At 35.5% G+C, this 19,730-nt stretch overlaps 1 protein-coding gene across 2 annotated transcripts in view; it reads left to right on the forward strand.

Moving 5' to 3' along the window:
* Positions 1-19,730, forward strand: part of NMD3 (NMD3 ribosome export adaptor) — a 75,584-nt gene that overhangs the window by 29,033 nt on the left and 26,821 nt on the right. The window contains exons 12-16 of one of the 2 annotated variants that reach the window (XM_024763637.1): positions 4,984-5,096; positions 5,870-5,942; positions 7,204-7,310; positions 8,210-8,280; positions 8,601-8,711. In XM_024763637.1, coding sequence (XP_024619405.1) covers positions 4,984-5,096; positions 5,870-5,942; positions 7,204-7,310; positions 8,210-8,280; positions 8,601-8,711 — 475 coding nt within the window. Of the gene's footprint in view, positions 1-4,983; positions 5,097-5,869; positions 5,943-7,203; positions 7,311-8,209; positions 8,281-8,600; positions 9,973-19,730 lie in introns of those variants that run through there. The other variant, XM_024763645.1, reaches the window with a different exon arrangement.

The raw sequence follows: 19,730 nt of genomic DNA on the forward strand, positions 1-19,730 counted from the left end.
TAGGAGTCCCTTCAGAATAGTTTCTATTTCCTTCAAAAAAATATTTTTTAATGACTTACTGTTTTTAGAGCACTTTTAGGTTTGCAGCAAAATTAAGAGGAGGTAAAAGATTTCCTGTACACTCCTTGCCTCCACACACGCATAGCCTCCACCATTATCAAATGCCCTTCTCCTGCCAAAAGAGTGGTACATTTGTTACAATTGATGAATCTACATTGACACATTATAATCACCCATTGTCCATATTTTACATTAGGATTCTCTCTTGGTATTGTACTTTCTATGGGTTTGGACAAATGTATAGTGACATGTATCCATCATTGTAGTATCATGCCAGATATTTTCACTGCCCTTAAAATCCTCTGTGCTCTGCCTTTTCATCCTTCCCTCACTCCTAACCCCTGGCAATCACTGATTTTTTTTTTTTAATACTGTCTGTATAGTTTTGCCTTTTCCAGAATGTCATATAATTGGACTCATACAGTCTTTTCATATTGGCTTCTTTCACTTAGTAATGTGCATTTAAATTTTCTCCATGTATTTTCATGGCTTAATAGCTCTTTTTTTTTTAAGTGCGAAATAATATTGTTTTGATGTACCACAGTTTACTTATTCACCTACTGAAGAACATATTGGTTGCTTCCAAGTTTTGGCAGTTATCAATAAAGTTGCTATAAACATTCTTTTGCATGTTTTTGTGTGGACATGAGCTTTCAGCTTCTTTGTGTAAATACCAAGGAGCATGTTTAGTTTTGTAAGAAACTGCCAAACTGTCTTCCATAGTGGTGGTATCATCTTGCATTCCCACCAGTAACGTATGAGAGTTCCTGTTGCTCCACATCTTCACCAACATTTGATGTCAGGATTTTGGATTTGTCAGTGTGTAGGGCCTTCCTAATAGGTATATAGTAGTATCTCATTGTCACTTTAATTTGTATTTCCCTGATGACACATGATGAGGAGTATTTTCTCATGCTTATTTGCCATCTGTATGTCTTTTGGTGAGGTGTCTGTTAAGGTCTTTGGCCCATTTTTAAATCAGGTTGTTTGTTTTCTTATTTTTGAGTTTTAAGAGTTATTTTGGTTAAAAGTCCTTTGTTAGATATGTTTTTTGCAAATATTTTCTCCCAGTGTGGTTTATCATCTTATTCTCTTGACATTGTCTTTCATAAAGCAGAAGTTTCTAATTTTAATGAAGTCCAGGTTATCAATTATTCTTTCATGGATCCTGCCTTTGTTATTGTATTGAAAAAGTCATTGCCAAACCCAAGGTCAGCTAGATTTTCTCCTTTGTTATCTTCTAGGATTCTCATAGTTGTGTGTTGTACACTAAGGTCTGTGATCCATTTTGAGTTAATTTTTGTGAAGGGTGTAAGGTTTGTGTCCAGATTGACTTTTTTTTGCATGTCAATGTCCAATTATTCTAGCACCATTAGTTGAAAAGACTGTCTTTGTTCCATTGTCAGAGATCAGTTGACTGTATTTATTTGGGTCCCTTGTCAAAGATCACTTGACTCTATTTATTTGGGTATATTTCTGGGCTCTCTTATTTTGTTCCACTGATGTATAATATTTGTTTATTCTTTTGTCAGTACCACACTGTCATGATTACTGTAGCATTATATTAAGTCTTCAAGTTGGGTAGTGTCAGTCCTACAACTTTGTTCTTCTCCTTTAAAATTGTGTTGACTGTTCAGGATCTTTTGTCTTGGTATAACTTTAAAAGCAGTTGTCGATATCCACAAAATACCTTATTGGAAATTTTTTTTAATTGAAACATAGTTGACATACAACAGTATGTTATTTTCAGGTGTACTACACAAGTGATTTGATATTTTCATGCATTATGAAATGATCGCCATGATAAGTCTAGTTACCATCTGTCTCCATACAAAATTACTACAGTATTACTGACCATATTCCTTATGCTGTATATTATGCCTCTGTGGCTAAACTTGTTGGGATTTTGATTGGAATTGCATGAATCTGTAGGTCAAGTTGGGCAGAACTTACATCTTGAAAATATTGAGTTTTCCTGTCCATGAACATGGAACATCTCTCTGTTTTAGTTCTTTGATTTTGTTCATCAGAGTTTTGTAGTTTTCCTCATACAGATCTTATACATATTTTGTTAATGAAATACACCTAAGTATTTCATTTTTGGGGGGGTGCTAATGTAAATGGTATTTTTAAAATTCAAATTCCACTTTTTTATGTTGGTATATAGGAAAGTGACTTTCGTTTATAACTTTGTATCCTGTAACCTTGCTGTATTCCGGGAGCTCTTTGGTCCATTTACATTTTCTATGTAGATGACCATGTCATCTGCAAAGATAAGTTTATTTTTACCTTTCCAATTTATATATACCTTTCATTTCCTTTTCTTATCTTTTGTATTAGCTAGGGTTTCCAGTAGGATATTGAAAATGAGTAGTGAGAGGGAACATTCTTGCCTTGTACCTGATCTTAGTGGGAAAGCTGCAAGTTTCTCACCATTAAGTATAATGTTAGGTTTAAGGTTTTTTTTAATAGATATGCTTTATCAGGTAGCAGAAGTTCCCCTCTATTTCTAGTTTACTGAGAGGTTTTTTTTTTATCATGAATGGGTGCTGGATTTTGTCAAATGCTTTTTCTTTATTGATATCATCATGTGATTTTTTTTCCTTTTTAACCTGTTGATTTGATTAATGGACTACATTAATTTGATTTTCACATGTTGAACCAGCCTTGCATACATAGGTTAAATCCCACTTGGTAATGGTGTACAGTTCTTTTATGTTTTGTTGAGGAGTTTTGAATCTGTGTTCATGAGAGATTGGTCTGTAGATTGCTTTCCTTGTAATGTCTTTGTCTGGTATTGGTTATAAGGTAATGTTGACTTTGTAAATAAGTTAGGAAGTATTCCCTCTGTTTCTGCCTTTGGGAAAAGATTCTAGAGGAATGGTATAATTTCTACCTTAAATGTTTGCTAGAATTCACCAGTGAATCCATCAGGGCCTGGTGCTTTCTATTTTGGAAGATTACTAATTATTGACTCAATTTCTTTAATAGATATAGCTCTATTCCTTTGTTCTTTTGACATGACTTTCCTAGTCTTTGAAAGCATCCTTACTTGGTGGGACAACACCACAACATTTTGGTGTTCCAAAATCACAAAATCACATAATTCCTACCCCATATCTGAAATCAGGTGTTTCTTCAAGGATGTAAGTCTGATTTCTTCTACTATAAAATAGTATTTAGAGGCCCCCCAAACTGTATAGTAGCAGTGCTCATTTCTATTGAATGCTATTTCTATTGAGGTAATATTGTGTCTTGAGACAAAAATAACTTCCAGTAACTTGAGAAAATGGGAATGGAAGAATTACTTTTCATATTTTTAAAATAAAAAATTTGATTATATGATTAAGAACAAACGTTTAGGGTTTCCCTGGTGGCACAGTGGTTAAGAATCTGCCTGCCAATGCAGGGGACACGGGTTCGAGCCCTGGCCCAGGAAGATCCCACATGCTGCGGAGCAACTGAGCCTGCGCTGTAGAGCCTGTGCTCTGCAACAAGAGAAGCCAAGACAATGAGAAGCCCGCGCACCGCAACAGAGTAGTGTCCGCTTGCCTCAACTAGAGAAAGCCCATGAGCAGCAACAAAGACCCAATACAGCCGAAAGTAAAAACAAATTAATAAAGTTATTAAAAAAAAAAAAGAAATGTTTATCATTTAAGCACCACCACTTCCCCTCAGGCATATATAAAACTACTTTCTTGGGCTTCCCTGGTGGCACAGTGGTTGAGAGTCCGCCTGCCGATGCAGGGGACACGGGTTTGTGCCCCGGTCCGGGAAGATCCCACATGCCGTGGAGCGGCTGGGCCCGTGAGCCATGGCCGCTGAGCCTGCGCATCTGGAGCCTGTGCTCCGCAACGGGAGAGGCCACAACAGTGAGAGGCCTGCGTACTGTAAAAAAAACCCCCAAAAAAACAAGCTACTTTCTTTGCTTTCAAAAAATGCATTTAGCTAGAATTTAGTGTTTCCCTGGTAATTCGATTTTTTTTCCAGTTTACCCCCCCAAAAAACAAGCTACTTTCTTTCCTTTCAAAAAATGCATTTAGCTAGAATTTAGTGTTTCCCTGGTAATTCGATTTTTTTTCCAGTTTTTTCCTAAATCTGGGACCTGTTATTTCAGTTTCTTCCCCTCTCTCTACCTCTTCTTTTCACCTCTATGAGATTCCTTAATTCTATCTATAATTCTTAGTATTTTGCTCTTGATCCCATTTTACTTGGTTCTGTTTTTGTTAGTAAAAGGTATTGGCATGTGCTATACTTCATTCAGCCGTGAAGTTGGAAATGTCAGTTACAATTGCTTGTAAAATTCCATGTTGGAAAGGGACATTAATGGTTTTCTGCTTTAAAAGTTCAAACTTGAGATGATGTTTCCATGGTAAATAGTTAAAAAAAAAGTTATACCTCAAAATAGTAGACATTCAAAAAACTGATGAAGATTTGGGTTCTGTTGTGGTGGTAGTGGTGCTGCTGGGATTGCTAGATTATTTTCTCTGAAGGCTGTTTTTTTTAACCTTATGTGTAAAACAAGGGGTTGCTTAAGATATTTTCTGGATTTAAGATTCCCCTACTTTTTTAGTTATTCTTTTTGCTCAGTCTTTTTTGGCCCATCTCCCTGTGAGAACATTTCTTTTGAAAATTCTACATATGTGTCTGTTTTTAGGTGACAATGTTAATGTTTTATAAAAGCCTTGAATAAAATTTTAACAAAAATATTTATTTTATGAATTACTTATGAGTCTTTTTCTGTACTCATAATTCAGTAATCTGTTAATTTTGACAGTGTTTCAGAGATCTGGAAAATAAAACAATTTCTGTCTTTAAAACGAAAATCAGAAAACCAAAATCAACATTGTATTTAATTATTCTATGAGATGCTTTTTAAGTTATGCATAGATTATTGAAGAGTTCATTTTCTTTCCTGTTAAGCATACCCTCGGGGAAGTCTGGGTACAGAAAACATCTGAAATGAGTACAGATAAACAGTATTTTTGTCGCACTCATTTGGGACATCTTCTAAATCCTGGAGACCTGGTGTTGGGGTTTGTATTATTCTATATTATTTTAAACTGCAGGCTAGCATTGCAGATTTTCTCTGGGAGCCAGCAAAGCTATCTAAAATAAAGTTGTTTATCTTAAAAAGAATTTAAGAGTTCTTAGGAGCCATATAGCTCACTTTATTTTTGATAACTAAATGAAATTATTGATTGGACAGAAACCCATAGTTATTCCATGATTTTGAGTAATTGAACCCTGAAGTAGTATGATTAGATTATGTTTGTAGTTTTTGGGGGGAGCAGGTAGTTTTTTATTATGCATATGCTGTTGTTAAAATATTTCACTTTTAAAATATGGCAGCTCTATATGTAAAGGGTCTTTATAGGCATAGGATAGTCCATTCTGATGCAGAGCTTATAAGCATGCCTTAAACGTTATTTTTGCTCTTAGGGTTTCAGTTCCTTTTACTAGAGAATGAGGGGTGTTTTGTTTTTGTTGTCTATAAACTGAATGGAACCATGTAACTGAATCCTAATGTTAGACTGATATATAAGTCTGTTTTGCTTCTTTTACAAGAGTATAGTAAGGTGGACAATAATGGATGACATGTGAAACTGAGAGATAGAGTGCATTATTATCTTTACCAGGTCTGTAGAAGCCTGTTCACTGTATAGTACACTGCAAAACTTCTAAAGTGGGAAAGCATATTAAATGTTTGATCTTAGGAGGAACTGTTAGGTGATCATCTATAAAATAAAAAGTTACCTGGAAAGAGTAAGTGTTTTTGTCATTAAGTGTTTCATTGTTTTCATTTCAGGTTTGATTTGGCCAACTGTAACTTAAATGATGAGCATGTCAACAAAATGAAATCAGATAGAGTCCCAGATGTGGTAAGGCTTTAGATTTTCCTCTTTTTCATGTGTTGAAGACGATTGATGTAACTCTTATGAGTAAGATGCATGAGTTCACATTTTTGAAAGTAATCAATTTAGAGGTTTCTTTTGAAATTGCAGTTAAGGTATAATAGCAAAACCTTCATTTAAGATAATTATTCTTAGTGGATAAAATCCAAGATTTATTGAGTTTTTTGGTTGCTCTTATAATCAAATTTTCATTCTGTCAAAATACTTGATAGTATCTTTAGAGTAAAAATAAATTTGCAGCTAAAAATGATGACCTTTAGAATTTATCCCTGTTCATTCTTTTAGGCTCAGCTTATTCCATGTATTGTTAAGAAGGCATTTAGAGTTAAAACCATCATTCAGGTTTGAATATAATTGTAGTTGAAAGTAATCTTCACAGTGTTAGGTCTTAGAGAAAGAATGTTACTTCTGAAAAAAATCTGTTAAATTCTAACATGAGTTTATCAGAATCCTGAGTAACAGTGAATGTGAAATGTGAAAGACCCTATCTCCTGTTTGCTTTACTTAATCTTTTAAAATAAACATTGATCTCTTTAGCTGTGGGCAAAAATAAAGTCATGGTATAAGAAAGGCTCCCCTCCTCACCACCCAGTTGTGCTTTTATTAATTAATAAATTAGGAAATAGGAGCATGGTTTCGGTGTAATTCTAAATAGGTATTTTTCAAAAAGGTCATAAGAGAAGATCAAATGGTCTTACATAGGTTTTGTATTATAAAGTTATTTTCATTTATTCCACACTTTATTAAATTGTTCTAGGATATACAGTTGTGAAAATATATATAATTCTGTAAGTGCTTATTAGTAGGAATGAAAGGGAGAAAAATGTCTGCCTGTAATAATGTTTCAGAGTGATTTATGTGAATGGTAGCTGAAAACGGAACTTTGGTGTAAAGGAAGAAAAAAAACCACCAGAAACGAAATTTTTGGTATAAAAAATTTTAATTTTCAGTCACTGGAAAATTTCAGTTAGTAAATTTTAACAGTTATACAAATAATGGCTAAATGAATTCTCATAAAATATTAAGTACATTAATAAAAATGTTAAAAGTTCTCTTGACACCACTTCTTGATCCCTACTCCTTTCCCTTAAGGTATAACCACTGTCATTAGTTTAGTGTCTTCCTGGCATTCCCATAAGCTTTCATTTTAAAAATTTTGTTGGATTTTGAGGTCCTGTTACCTAGTTCCCATTTTTTGTAACTTTGCAAATATTTCTCTTACTTTTAGGTGTTAATCAAGAAGAGCTATGACCGTACCAAACGTCAGCGTCGTAGAAACTGGAAACTGAAAGAGCTCGCAAGAGATAGAGAAAACATGGATACAGATGATGAAAGGTCCCACTTTCTTTATATTTTATATGTTGTCTCAAAGGAAATTCTTACGATAAATCTTTATGGGTTTTTTTTTTATCATAAAGAAATAGTCACCACATGCTTGCACTCAATATTAATTTTCTGTTCTTATCAATATGTTGTTTGGATCAGTATGAACAGATGTAATGACATTTAACACAGATTTAGTTATTATTTCCTGGGTTCTGACCTGACAATTGCAGTGTTATTATTGATGATTCATTTGAAAATATAGTGAGCAATTACCTTGTGGATATCACAAATAGCAAAGTATTACTTATGATTTAGTATAAAAAGAAAATACCACATAGATATCAAATATGCTGTTTTTCATACAACTTAAGGAGAAATGAAGATACTGTGTTCTAGAAAAGTTTATTGGATGATTGGAAAAGTGGCCTTAATGATGACATTAAGTTTAAATAAAAGTTGTGTCATGAAATGTGAGTGGGAAACAGCAGTATTTCTAAAATATAGTCTCATAGTATAATTTAAAATATGTATATATAAGTATATAATGTTAAATAGATATTGTAAGTACATATTTGACTATTTCATCTATAGTCTTAAAGTGTGTGTATTTCAACTTGGCCATACATTTTTTTGGGGGGAGGGTAAAGTATGAAGGGGTCTTGTTATTGTCTTATATTTAATGTCACCTATATTCAGGTGTGTATTTTTTTTAATAATGTAATTTTGAAAGAAAAGAATTTTTAAAAACCTGTTAGTATTTAATTAACATCCATACTTGACCTTCAGTTACTATTTTTAAAGATTTTAATACTTGGAACACACTTATAATGCTGAAGATGAAGAAAACATTAACTTCATACTTTCTTGGTAAAGGTGAAATACTTAAATGTTTCTTTACCCTTCTATAGGCAATACCAAGATTTCCTTGAAGATCTTGAAGAAGATGAGGCAATTAGAAAAAATGTGAACATTTATAGAGGTTGGTGAATTAGGAGTATTTGATTTAAGTTGTAGCTTCTATAAATAAATATATTAACCCAGTATGAGTATTTTGGTATCTTAAACTCTGATTCCATAAATGACTTTTGTCATTTGTCTTTAAAACTACTGTAAACATTTACCACCCCCCAAAAAAATCCCAAACTTGCACAACAGTAAAACTTATTAAAATGTTGTTTACTATACCACATTTGGTATCATTTGCATCCTAGCATGATCCCTTCCTTAATTTGCTGACCCCTATACAAGTATATTTGTATATTTCCATAGTTGTATTTGAAATCCTCTTTTTTTTCTTAGATTCAACTATTCCTGTGGAAGGTGACACAGATGATGAAGGAGCACCTCGAATTAGTCTGGCTGAGATGCTTGAAGACCTTCACATTTCCCAAGATGCTACTGGTGAAGAAGGTGAATCGATGATGACATAATGAGATCATGTTGTAGATGGTTTCCACATCCGTAGGCTCAGGATGTTGGACAAAATAATTTTTACTGTCTATTCTGTCTATGCCTTCATATTGAGAGAAGAGAAATTTAGTTTTAAACCTGACTGCTTTGATTGTTCACTTGAAGCACTGATAAAGGTTGATGGCTTTGAAGTTTTAGATAAAAAAATGCAGAATGTAATTATTACTGATATTTAGGCCATTTTACATATGGAATTTTATTGGTTTACTTTTTTATCAGACACTAGTATTTTCACATACTATAGCTCTGGGTTTTAAAAGCTCACAAGTTCTGATTCCTTGGAGGTTACCTAAATCTTCAAGCAGAAAACAAGCTTTCATATTCTTTTTATATTGATTGCTTTAGTAGAAGAGCATATGAAGAATCATTTTTAATAAGAACTTGCCATGCACTTAGTCCACTTTAGATCACTTTTATGTCTTTGGGATAGAAAACTTGGGGTTCAGTTTATCGTTGGACATTCAGTAGGAAAGCTGTCTTTTTTATTTGTAATATTTACATCTTCAAAAGCTGTTAAGTTGGAGATTATCTTAATTTTCATTGAAGAAGAAAGTATATTTAAAATATTTGTAGATTTGTAGCAAACAGTATTTAAAGGTTAAATAACAATTTGTACCTTTGTTGTTTTGGCTTGTGCCAGCAGCTTAGTGAAGTAGCTACTTATGTCATAAAAATGTCTTCCTATCACTTCAGGGATTTTACTTTTAAAATTTTGGTTTACAAATTAAGAAGGAATTCTCTTTTTATAAGTTTCTATCACTGAACACATCACTATCAAAAAGAATATTAGAATCCAGCATATAGTTGATGAAGTAATGAAAATGATCTTCATGCTTTATAAAACCACGAATCAGATTTGAATGAGGAATGCCTTCCACATCCTTGAAGGATAAACATTGGCTTGGGTTTTAAAGTGTTCTGAAAATGAAGTATTAAGATCCTATTTCTATAAGCAAGATCAGACTTACTAAGCGCTAATTCATAAATTCTATACATACCACTATATAAGGAAATTGAGTAAGTGCTGAATAGAACATTTTCCTTTTTTTAAGATCAGACTCCCTAATTCTGAAGTTTTGAATAAAGGCCTGTGCTTTCTAAAGTGGCTTCTGTCTGCATAAAGTTTTTACCTGTGGTCTGTGTTTACCTCTTCTATGTCAAGACTTGAAAAAGCATGAAAATAAAAATGCTCTCCCCCTTTTTTGTGTCCTTGAAGTGATTATGTGGGTGTCATATTTAAATTTCATGCAGGTTTCTGAAGTAGAATTAATGTTATTTAAGTATTGTCATATGACTTTCCCACTGAAAAATGTAATTTCTCACTAACCTTATTTAGTCTTTCTTGTTTTCATGTTGTGTCTTTATGAGTAATGAAATCTGTTGGTTGAAAGAAGGCTGTGACAAGATGAGGGAGTATAGCTAAAAGAAAAGCTGTTAGCCAAGAGTGCACACAGTTATATAGCCTTGATAAATCTATCATTTTAGAGGATAATTTCCAGGCTTATGTCCCAGAGTTGATACAACTTGAGGATGCTGGTATTAATCAGAATAACAGGAACCTGATTTATAACCCAATTTATAATTATTCTAAGTCAGTATGATTGATTATTTTTTTGTGGCCAAATCTGCATTTGAAGCTGCTGTTTTATTGGCAAGAGGCACTTGATGAGCAAGGAAACAGTTGAGGGGAGAGAGTTGCTTGTGTGGTTAGATGTTTAACAGCATCAAGCTAATTCCTTGCCGCAGTGGAACCCAGAATTCCAGACTTTGTGCTAGAGCACACTTCTCTGATCAGTTCTGAGTAAGTGCCAGGAGCTTTCCCATGACTCTTAAAATTTTAGTAAATGTGTTCATGTTGAGTCCCATCCTTTATTTTTTTAAAAATAAGTTTATTTATTTATTTAACTTATTTTTGGCTGCATTGGGTTCATTGCTGCACACAGGCTTTCTCTAGTGGCGGCGAGTGGGGGCTGCTCTTCGTTGCGGTGCGTGGGCTTCTCATTGCAATGACTTCTCTTGTTGTGGAGCACGGGCTCTATATGCACGGGCTCAGTAATTGTGGCTTCCGGGCTCTAGAGCTCAGGCTCAATAGTTGTGGTGCACGGGCTTAGCTGCTCCGCAACATGTGGGATCTTCCCGGACCAGGGATCAAACCTGGCAGGTGGAGTCTTCTCTGGATGCCACCAGAGAAGTCCGATTCCCATCCTTTAGATAACTTGATCTGTTATTTTTAGCCCAGAGGACGTTTACTTTAAAAAGTAATTTATTTTTAATTTTGACATAATTTCAGACAAAAGTTGCAAGATAGTACGGAGAATTCCTTGATACCCTTCACTCGGATTTGCCAAACGTGAACATAACCTTATATTCTTTCTTCCTCTTTTTAATTATTTTTTTCCTGAGCCATTTAAGAGTAACCCCCCTAAATATTTGGTTTTTCCCCTCCAAAACAAGGAATTTTCTTACATAATCACAGTGTAATGATCAAAATCAGAAAATTAACATTGACACAATACTGTTATCCAATTGATGGACCACATTGAGATTTTGTCAGTTATCCCAACCATAAAGTCTTTTATGGAAAAAATAAATATCTAAGATTGTATGTTGCTTTGGGCTCTCTTATGTCTTTAGACTTCTTTCATCTGGATCCATTCCTGATTTTTTTTAATGTAATTGACTTTTTTTTTTTTTTACCGTATGCGGGCCTCTCACTGTTGTGGCCTCTCCCACTGCGGAGCACAGGCTCTGGACATGCAAGCTCAGCAGCCATGGCTCACGGGCCCAGCCGCTACACGGAATGTGGGATCTTCCCGGACCGGGGCACAAACCCGTGTCCCCTGCATCGGCAGGCGAACTCTCAACCACTGCGCCAATTACGGGAAGCCCGTAATTGACATTTTTGAAGAGTCCAAACCAGTTGTTTTATAGAGTGACCTCATCTTAGGCTTGTCTGACTTTCCTCTTGATTAAATTTATGTTAAGCCCTTTTAGCAGGACTTCCCCAGACGTAATGCTAAATTCTCAATGCATTGCATCAGGAGACGTATGCTGTCGATTAGTCCAGATGTTCCCAAATGTTTTTGGGTTATATTAGTTGGTTTTCTGTTTGAAGGGATTAAAGGATTTAATCCTTTGCAATTGTTATTTTAACTTGATTTTTCTTTTTAAATTCATTAACTTACAGATGGTGAAGCTTATGCTTTGATTTACAGTTCTTTGAATTTTAACATGTGTATATTCATGTAATCACCACTAATTAAAATACAAAAAAATTCTATCATCCTCCCCAGTCCCCCTAAATTCCCTTTGTTTTCAAACCCTTCACCCATCCTTAACTCCTGCCAACTTCCAATCTGTTTTCTAACCTCATGGTTTGCTTTCTCCAAAATATGTAAATGCAGTCATACAGTATGTGACCATTTGAGTGTGGTTTTTTTTACTTAGCATGGTACACTTGAGATTCATCTAAGGTGTGGTGTATATCAAGAGTTTGTTACTTTTTATTTTGAATAATATTGCATTGTATGGATGTACCACATTTTATTCATTCCTCTGGCGAGGCACATTTGAATTTCCAGGTTTTGATGATTAGGAGTAAAGCTGCTTTGAATATTTGTATACAGGTTTCATTTTATTTGGATAAATAACTAGGGATGCGATTGTTGGATCCTTATAGTATTTGTATATTTAACTGTTTTCCAAGTGGTTCGTGCCTTTTTGCTTTCCCACCAGAAGTGTATCAGCATCTCAGTAACTGTGCATCCTCACCACCACTTGATGTCATTTTTTTAAAACCATCCTAATAGGTGGTTGGTTGTGTCCTTTGTGGTTTTAATTTACATTTCCCTAATGGCTTATCATGTTGAGCATCTTTTCGTAGGCTTATTTGTTATCCGTATATCTTCACTGGTAAAATGGCCGTTCAAAACCTTTGCCTACTTTTAAAAATCAGATTGTTTTCTTTTCGCTAATCTTTTCTTTTGTTGCTCACATTATCCCAGAATTGGCTAGTGGGTGCCCCATCAGTGTGGCTCCTGTGTCCTTTTGCCAGGTTCTTCTCCATATATTTGAGTTTATTCATGGATGCTGATAATGTAACTCTTTGAGTAGGTTTTGGATTTCCCTTGTTCAGGACATGTGTGCAGTCTCCTCTTGGCTTATTTTCATGATGGGACCAATTTTCCTAAAAATAGACCAATTTTCTTAAAAATAAGCGAGCCTTAGTTGAGTCAGCCTGTGAATTAAGGAATCATGAAATAGCATCATAAGAAACACAGATATAGGCTATTCATTCTCAGTTTATCAATTCTGTCACATGTTAAAATAGCTTGAGCAGTAGGGTGGTGAGCCTTAATGAAGGCAAGAAATCAGTCTCAATATCTCTTTGAATTTAACAGTAGTGTAAGGAGAATAATTGATTTGATACATTTTGAAAGAACCACCTTATTGCCTAGGAAAGAGGCATGCTTGAGGATGCCTCCTGGTAAAACAAGATCTAAATATTTTAAAGTTATTAGAAGTAGGTTTGGCAGTCACTGTGTTTCTGTAGCAGTGCTGCTTGTACAGTTGCTCACTGACTTATGATAGTTCAACTTAGGATTTTTCACCTTTACCATGGTGTGAAAATGACATGCATTCAATAGAAACCATACTTTGAATTTTTATCTTTTTTTTTTTCTCTCTCTTTTTTTTCCTCCTTTGGCCGCGCTACGCGGCAAGCAGGATCTTAGTTCCCCGACCAGGGATTGAACCCACGCTCCCTGCAGTGGAAACACGGGGTCTTAACCACTGGACCACCCGGGCAGTCCTTGAATTTTGATCTTTTCCCAGGCTAGGAATATGCAGTACGATACTCTCTTGTGATATCGGTCAGTGGCAGAGAGCCTAGCTCCCAGTGCCATGAGGGAGTAAACAGTCAAGGTACTTACGGTCATTCTGTACACATATAACCGTTCTGTTTTTCACTTTCAGTACAGTGTTCATTAAATTACATGGGATGTTCAACACTTTATTATAAAATAGGCTTTGTGTTAGATGATTTTGTCCACTGTAGGCTAATTAAGTATTATGAACATTAAGGTAGGCTAGGCTAATCTGTGATGTTTGATAGATTGGGTGTATTTAAATGCATTTTCAACTTAATGATATTTTCAATTTATGATGGGTTTATCAGGACCTAAACACATTGTTTTATCTGATGGAGGTTTTGTTTTGTCTTTGGTGGAGTCGGCACTGCAATAGTGCCTGTCACATTTTTCTTCTAACACAGTTTCACATAAATACGGTTATTTAAAACTGACTTCATAGTGTTGTTGTGAAGTACTTTAAGATAATATATGGCACTAGTGAACGAGTAATTCTAGGGAAGCTATATTATCTAAAAATAAAAGCATGTTTGAAGTCAGCTTATCTGCCATCTGTTAGCTCTGTGGCCTAAAATTTCTGAACCTCTAGTTCCTTATCTTTTAAAAAGGCACAGTGGTGTTCTTTTAAAACGGAATAGTAGTGTTCACGGAGTATTGATAAAATTCTTAGCAGGGCTTCCCTGGTGGCACAGTGGTTGAGAGTCTGCCTGCTAATGCACGGGACACGGGGTTCGTGCCCCGGTCTGGGAAGATCCCACATGCCGTGGAGTGGCTGGGCCCGTTAGCCATGGCCGCTGAGCCTGTGCGTCCAGAGCCTGTGCTCCACAGCGGGAGAGGCCACAACAGTGAGAGGCCCGCGTAAAAAAAAAAAAAAAAATTCATAGCACAATCAGTATGCAACAAGTTGTAATTATTCAATAAATAGTATCTGCTTTTAAAATTTATAATCACAGTTCTAGTGTTTAGTATTTAAGTAAGTTGAGCAAACAAATCTTACGCTTATATGTTTTAGAGCAACATAGAGCTTATTCTAGAAAATGTGTATGGCACAGAGAACTATAAAGACAAATCATAAATTGCCCATATTTCCAGTAGAGAGAGATCTATCATTTAACACTTGGCTGTTTTTTCTTTTTTAATAGACTTTGATTTTTAATAGTTTCAGATCTTCAGAAAAAGTGAGAAGATAGTACTGAGTATATCAAACCCAGCTTCTCCTGTTTTTAACATTTTACATTTTAACATTTTATATACTTTGTTATGCTTAATAAGCCAATATTGATATATTGTTATTAGCTAAGTCCATAGTTGATTTGATTTCCTTAGTTCTTATGTAATGTACTTGTTCTTTTCTGAAATCCTATCCAGGATACCATGTTACATTTGGTTGTCCTGTTTCCTTAGGCTCCTCTTGGCAGGGGCAATTTCTCTGAATTTCTTTTTTTTGATGAACTTAACAGTTTTGAGGAGTACTGGGCACAGATTTTGTAGGATGCCCCACTATTGAGGTTTGTCTGATGTTTTTCTCATGATAAGAATGGGATTATGGGTTATTGGGAGGAAGACCACATGCAAAGTGCTATTTCCATGACATATCAAGGGTATATACTGTTAGCATGATTTATCACTGTTGATGTTGGTCATGGTCACCTGACTGAGATAGTGTTTGTCAGGTTTCTCCACTGTAGAGTTACTCTTATTTTTCCCCTTTGCATAATGTACACTTTGGAAGGAAGTCACTGTGCACACTGCACACCTACGAAGTAGTGAGTCATGCTGCTTTTTCTTGAGGGTGGGATATCTACATAAATTATTTTGAATTCCTCTATATGGGAGATGTGTCTCTTTTTTCCCATTTGCAGTCATCCCTCCATATCTTTGGGTTCTGCATCCACTGATTTAACCAACCTCAGATTAAAAATATTTGGGGAAAAAAAGAGTGTATATACGTGTATAATTGAATCAGTTGCTGTACAATAGAAATTAACATTGTAAATCAACTATACTTCAATTTAAAAAAAGTATTTGGGACAAAAGTTCCAGTAAGTTCCAAAAAAAGCAAAACTTGAATTTGCCAAATGCCCGCAACTATTTACATTGTATTTGCAACTATTTACGTAGCATTTATATTATATTAGGTATTTTAAGTAATCTAGAGATGATTTGAAGTATATAGCGGGGTGTGTCCAATATGCAAATACTGTGTCTTTTTACATAAGGGGCTTGAGCATCCTCAAATTTTGGTACTTATGGAGGGTCCTGGAACTAATCCCCTGCAGACTCTGAGGGACAGCTGTACTAGTTTGTTCAGTCATTTATTTAAAGCAACATGGACTCGTGAGTACTTATTTTATATTTTGGGTTATTAGCTAATACTGTTTTACTTTGCTCTTTGAATTGTTCTAGCTTTGGTCACTTGGAGCTCTTTTGGTTAGCTCCTGTGCTCCTTTGACATAACCCTATTGGGCTTGTGTATGTAGATTTTCTTTTTTCTTTTCCTCCTCTTCCTCTTCTTCCTCCTCCTCCTTCCCTCTCCTCTCTTACCCTTCCCTCTTCCCTACACCCCTCCTCTCCCCTTGTCTCCCTCTCCCTTCACATTCGCATTTCCTTATTCTCTGCCACCATAATTATGGCACTACAGAGTCATTTTGTATATTTACTACCTTAGAATCAGCCATTTTGCCAAGAAATTCTGCTTCCATTTATTGGAGAATGGTTTTAGAAACCAATGTCTAGGCACAAGGAATGCTTGTTGCTCCTGTGTGTCATTTCTTTTAGGCCCTCTTAGCTGACAGGCTGAAAAAAAATGCTTTTATACTAACCTATGTATTTACACATATTTATAAGTATTTCTATATGTAACTATCTCTAGCTGCATTAAGCTAAACATGAGTTCATACTGTCTCCAACTCTTAATTCATTACATCATGGATCAGTCTAACTTCCCTCGTTTATCTGTAAACTCCCACTCCAATAGTAAAATAAATAAATAAATACCCTGGTCCCTGTCATCTGCCATTCACTTAATTATTCAATTCTGGTATACATGTATAGCTGTATCAGAATTGTTAACCTCTGCCCATTACAACATTATTTATTACAGTAAGTGCTTATGTGCAGTTCCTTTTGCCTTTAGTCTTACAGACTGCAGTCATTTCCAGAGTTATTTAGTGACCTAAATAAACCTGCCACACCTCCTTCAGTGAGGTTGTTTTTATATATTTGTAATACAGTTAGAATCTCTTGTCACAGTCTGCGTTTAATCCCCTAACCTCCTAAATGATTTTTTTTAATTTGCATGGATTAGGTTAAGGTTCATTTTGTGCTATAAAGTTAACATGGGTTTTGACAAATGCATCATGTCTTGTATTCACCATTACAGTATCATACAGAATAGTTTTACTGTCCTAAAAGTCCCCTGTACTTCACCTATTCATCATGAACCCCATACCCTTGGCAACCACTAATCATTTTACTATCTCTATAGTTTAGTCTTTTCCAGTGTCATACATGTGATATACATATCATATATACATATTATATGATATGTAACCTTTCATACTGCCTTCTTTCACTTAGCAATATGCCTTTAATGTTATTCTATCTTTTGTGGCTTGTTAGTGCATTTATTTTTATTGTTGAGTAATATTCCATGGTATAGGTGTACCATACTTTGTTTATTCGTTCATGTGTCAAAACATATCTTGGTTATTTCAAGCTTTTGGTGATGATTAATAAATCTGTTATAAACTTCCATATGCAGGTTTTTGTGTTGATAAAGGTTTTCACATCAATTGGTTGAATACCTAGGGACATATTGATGGCTCTTATGGTAACACTATGTTTAGCTTGGAAGAGACTATCAAACTGTCTTCCAAAGTGGCTGTGCCATTCTACATTCCCACCAGCAATGTGTAAGAGTTCCTGTTGCTTTGCATCCTTGCCAGCATTTGGTATTGTTAACTTTTTTGATTTTAGCTATTCTAATAGGTGCATAGTGGTATTTCATTGTTGTAATTTGTAATCCATGTTGACAAAGGATGATTAGCATCTTTTCATATACTTAATTGCCATCTGTATATGTTCTATAATGAGGTATCCAGATCTTTTTTTTTTTTTTTTTTTTTTTTTGTGGTACGCGGGCCTCTCACTGTTGTGGCCTCTCCCGTTGCGGAGCACGGCTTCGGACGCGCAGGCTCAGCAGCCATGGCTCACGGGCCCAGCTGCTCCGCGGCATGTGGGATCTTCCCGGACCAGGGCATGAACCTGTGTCCCCTGCATCAGCAGGCAGACTCTCAACCACTGCGCCACTAGGGAAGCCCTGTTCAGATCTTTGGCCTTTTTTTTTTTAATTGAAGTATAGTTGATTTACAATGTTGTGTTAGTTTCAGGTGTACAGCAAAGTGATTCAGTTACACATACACATATACCTATGGTTTTCAGATTCTTTTCCCTTATAGGTTATTACAAAATACTGAGTATAGCTCCCTGTGCTATACAGTAGATCCTTGTTGGTTATCTATTTTATATATAGTAGTGTGTGTATATGTTAATAACAAACTCCTATTTTATGCCCTCCCCTTTCCCTTTGGTAACCATGTTTGTTTTCTATGTCTGTGGGTCTATTTCTGTTTTGTATATAAGTTCACTTGTATCATTTTTGTTTTGGATTCTACATATAAAAGATATCATATGATATTTGTCTTTGGCAGCCTATTTTTATTTTTTTATTATCATTTTAAAATTAATTAATTTTGGCTGCATTGGGTCTTTGTTGCTGTCTGCGGCTTTCTCTAGTTGCGGGGAGTGGGGGCTACTCTTTGCGATGCGCGGGCTTCTCATTGCGGTGGCTTCTCTTGTTGCGGAGCTTGGGCTCTAGGTGCGCGGGCTTCAGTAGTTGTGGCTTGTGGACTCTAGAGCGCAGGCTCAGTAGTTGTGGCGCACGGGCTGTTACTCCACGGCATGTGGGATCTTCCTGGACCAGGGCTCGAACCCGTGTCCCCTGCATTGGCAGGCAGATTCTTAACCACTGTGCCACCAGGGAGGCCCTGGTGGCCCATTTTTAAATTGAGTTTTTTTTCTTTCAGTTTTACTGAGATATAATTGACATGCAGCACCATATATATTTAAGGTATACAACATAATGATGTACATCATGAAATGATTATCGCAGTAAGTTTATTGAACACCGATTATCTCATATAGATACAGAATTACAGAAATAGAACAAAATATTTTTCCTTGTGATGAGAACTCTTAGGATTTACTCTTAACAACTTTCATATATAACATACAGCAGTGTTAATTATATCTTTATTGAGTTTTAAGAGTTCTTTGTGTATTTTGGATACAGGTCCTTTATCAGATACCTGTTTTGAAAATATATTCTTTATTTGTGGCTTGCCTTTAAAAATATATATGAAAATAATATATGTATATGAATTATTTATATATAATATATGTAATTTACTTATATATGATTATGTAGAGGTGAGATCATACTGCCTGTTTATTTTTATACCTTCTTTTCTCTTTAACATTATTTTATAAACCTTCTCTAAACCGTTAAATTTTTTAAAAGGTATTTAATAATAAAACAATATTCCACTGGTAGATTGCAGAAATAGCCCCAATTCTTTACTCTTCACTGTGTCCATTCCCTTTACTGTAATTTTACAATAAGACTAAATAATAAACATTTAAGGATTTTCAGGTTATATGGTCTCTGTCACAACTATTCTGCTGTTGTAGCCTGAAAGATCCATAGAAAATATGTAAATGAAAGGAAGTGTCTATATTCTAATAAAACTTTATTTTTAAAAAAAAGGCAGGGGCTTCCCTGGTGGCACAGTGGTTGAGAGTCTGCCTGCCGATGCAGGGGACACGGGTTTGGGACACGGGTTCTATGCCCCGGTCTGGGAAGATCCCACATGCCGCGGAGCGGCTGGGCCTGTGAGCCATGGCCGCTGAGCCTGCGCGTCCGGAGCCTGTGCTCTGCAGCGAGAGAGGCCACAACGGTGAGGCCCGCGTACCGCAAAAAAAAAAAAAAAAAAAAAAAAAAAAAAAAGGACCAATTTTGCCTTTCAGCAAA

Source organism: Neophocaena asiaeorientalis, unplaced genomic scaffold, assembly GCF_003031525.2.
Source record: "Neophocaena asiaeorientalis asiaeorientalis breed wild unplaced genomic scaffold, Neophocaena_asiaeorientalis_V1.1 scaffold395, whole genome shotgun sequence".
Classification (NCBI taxonomy): Eukaryota; Metazoa; Chordata; class Mammalia; order Artiodactyla; family Phocoenidae; genus Neophocaena; species Neophocaena asiaeorientalis.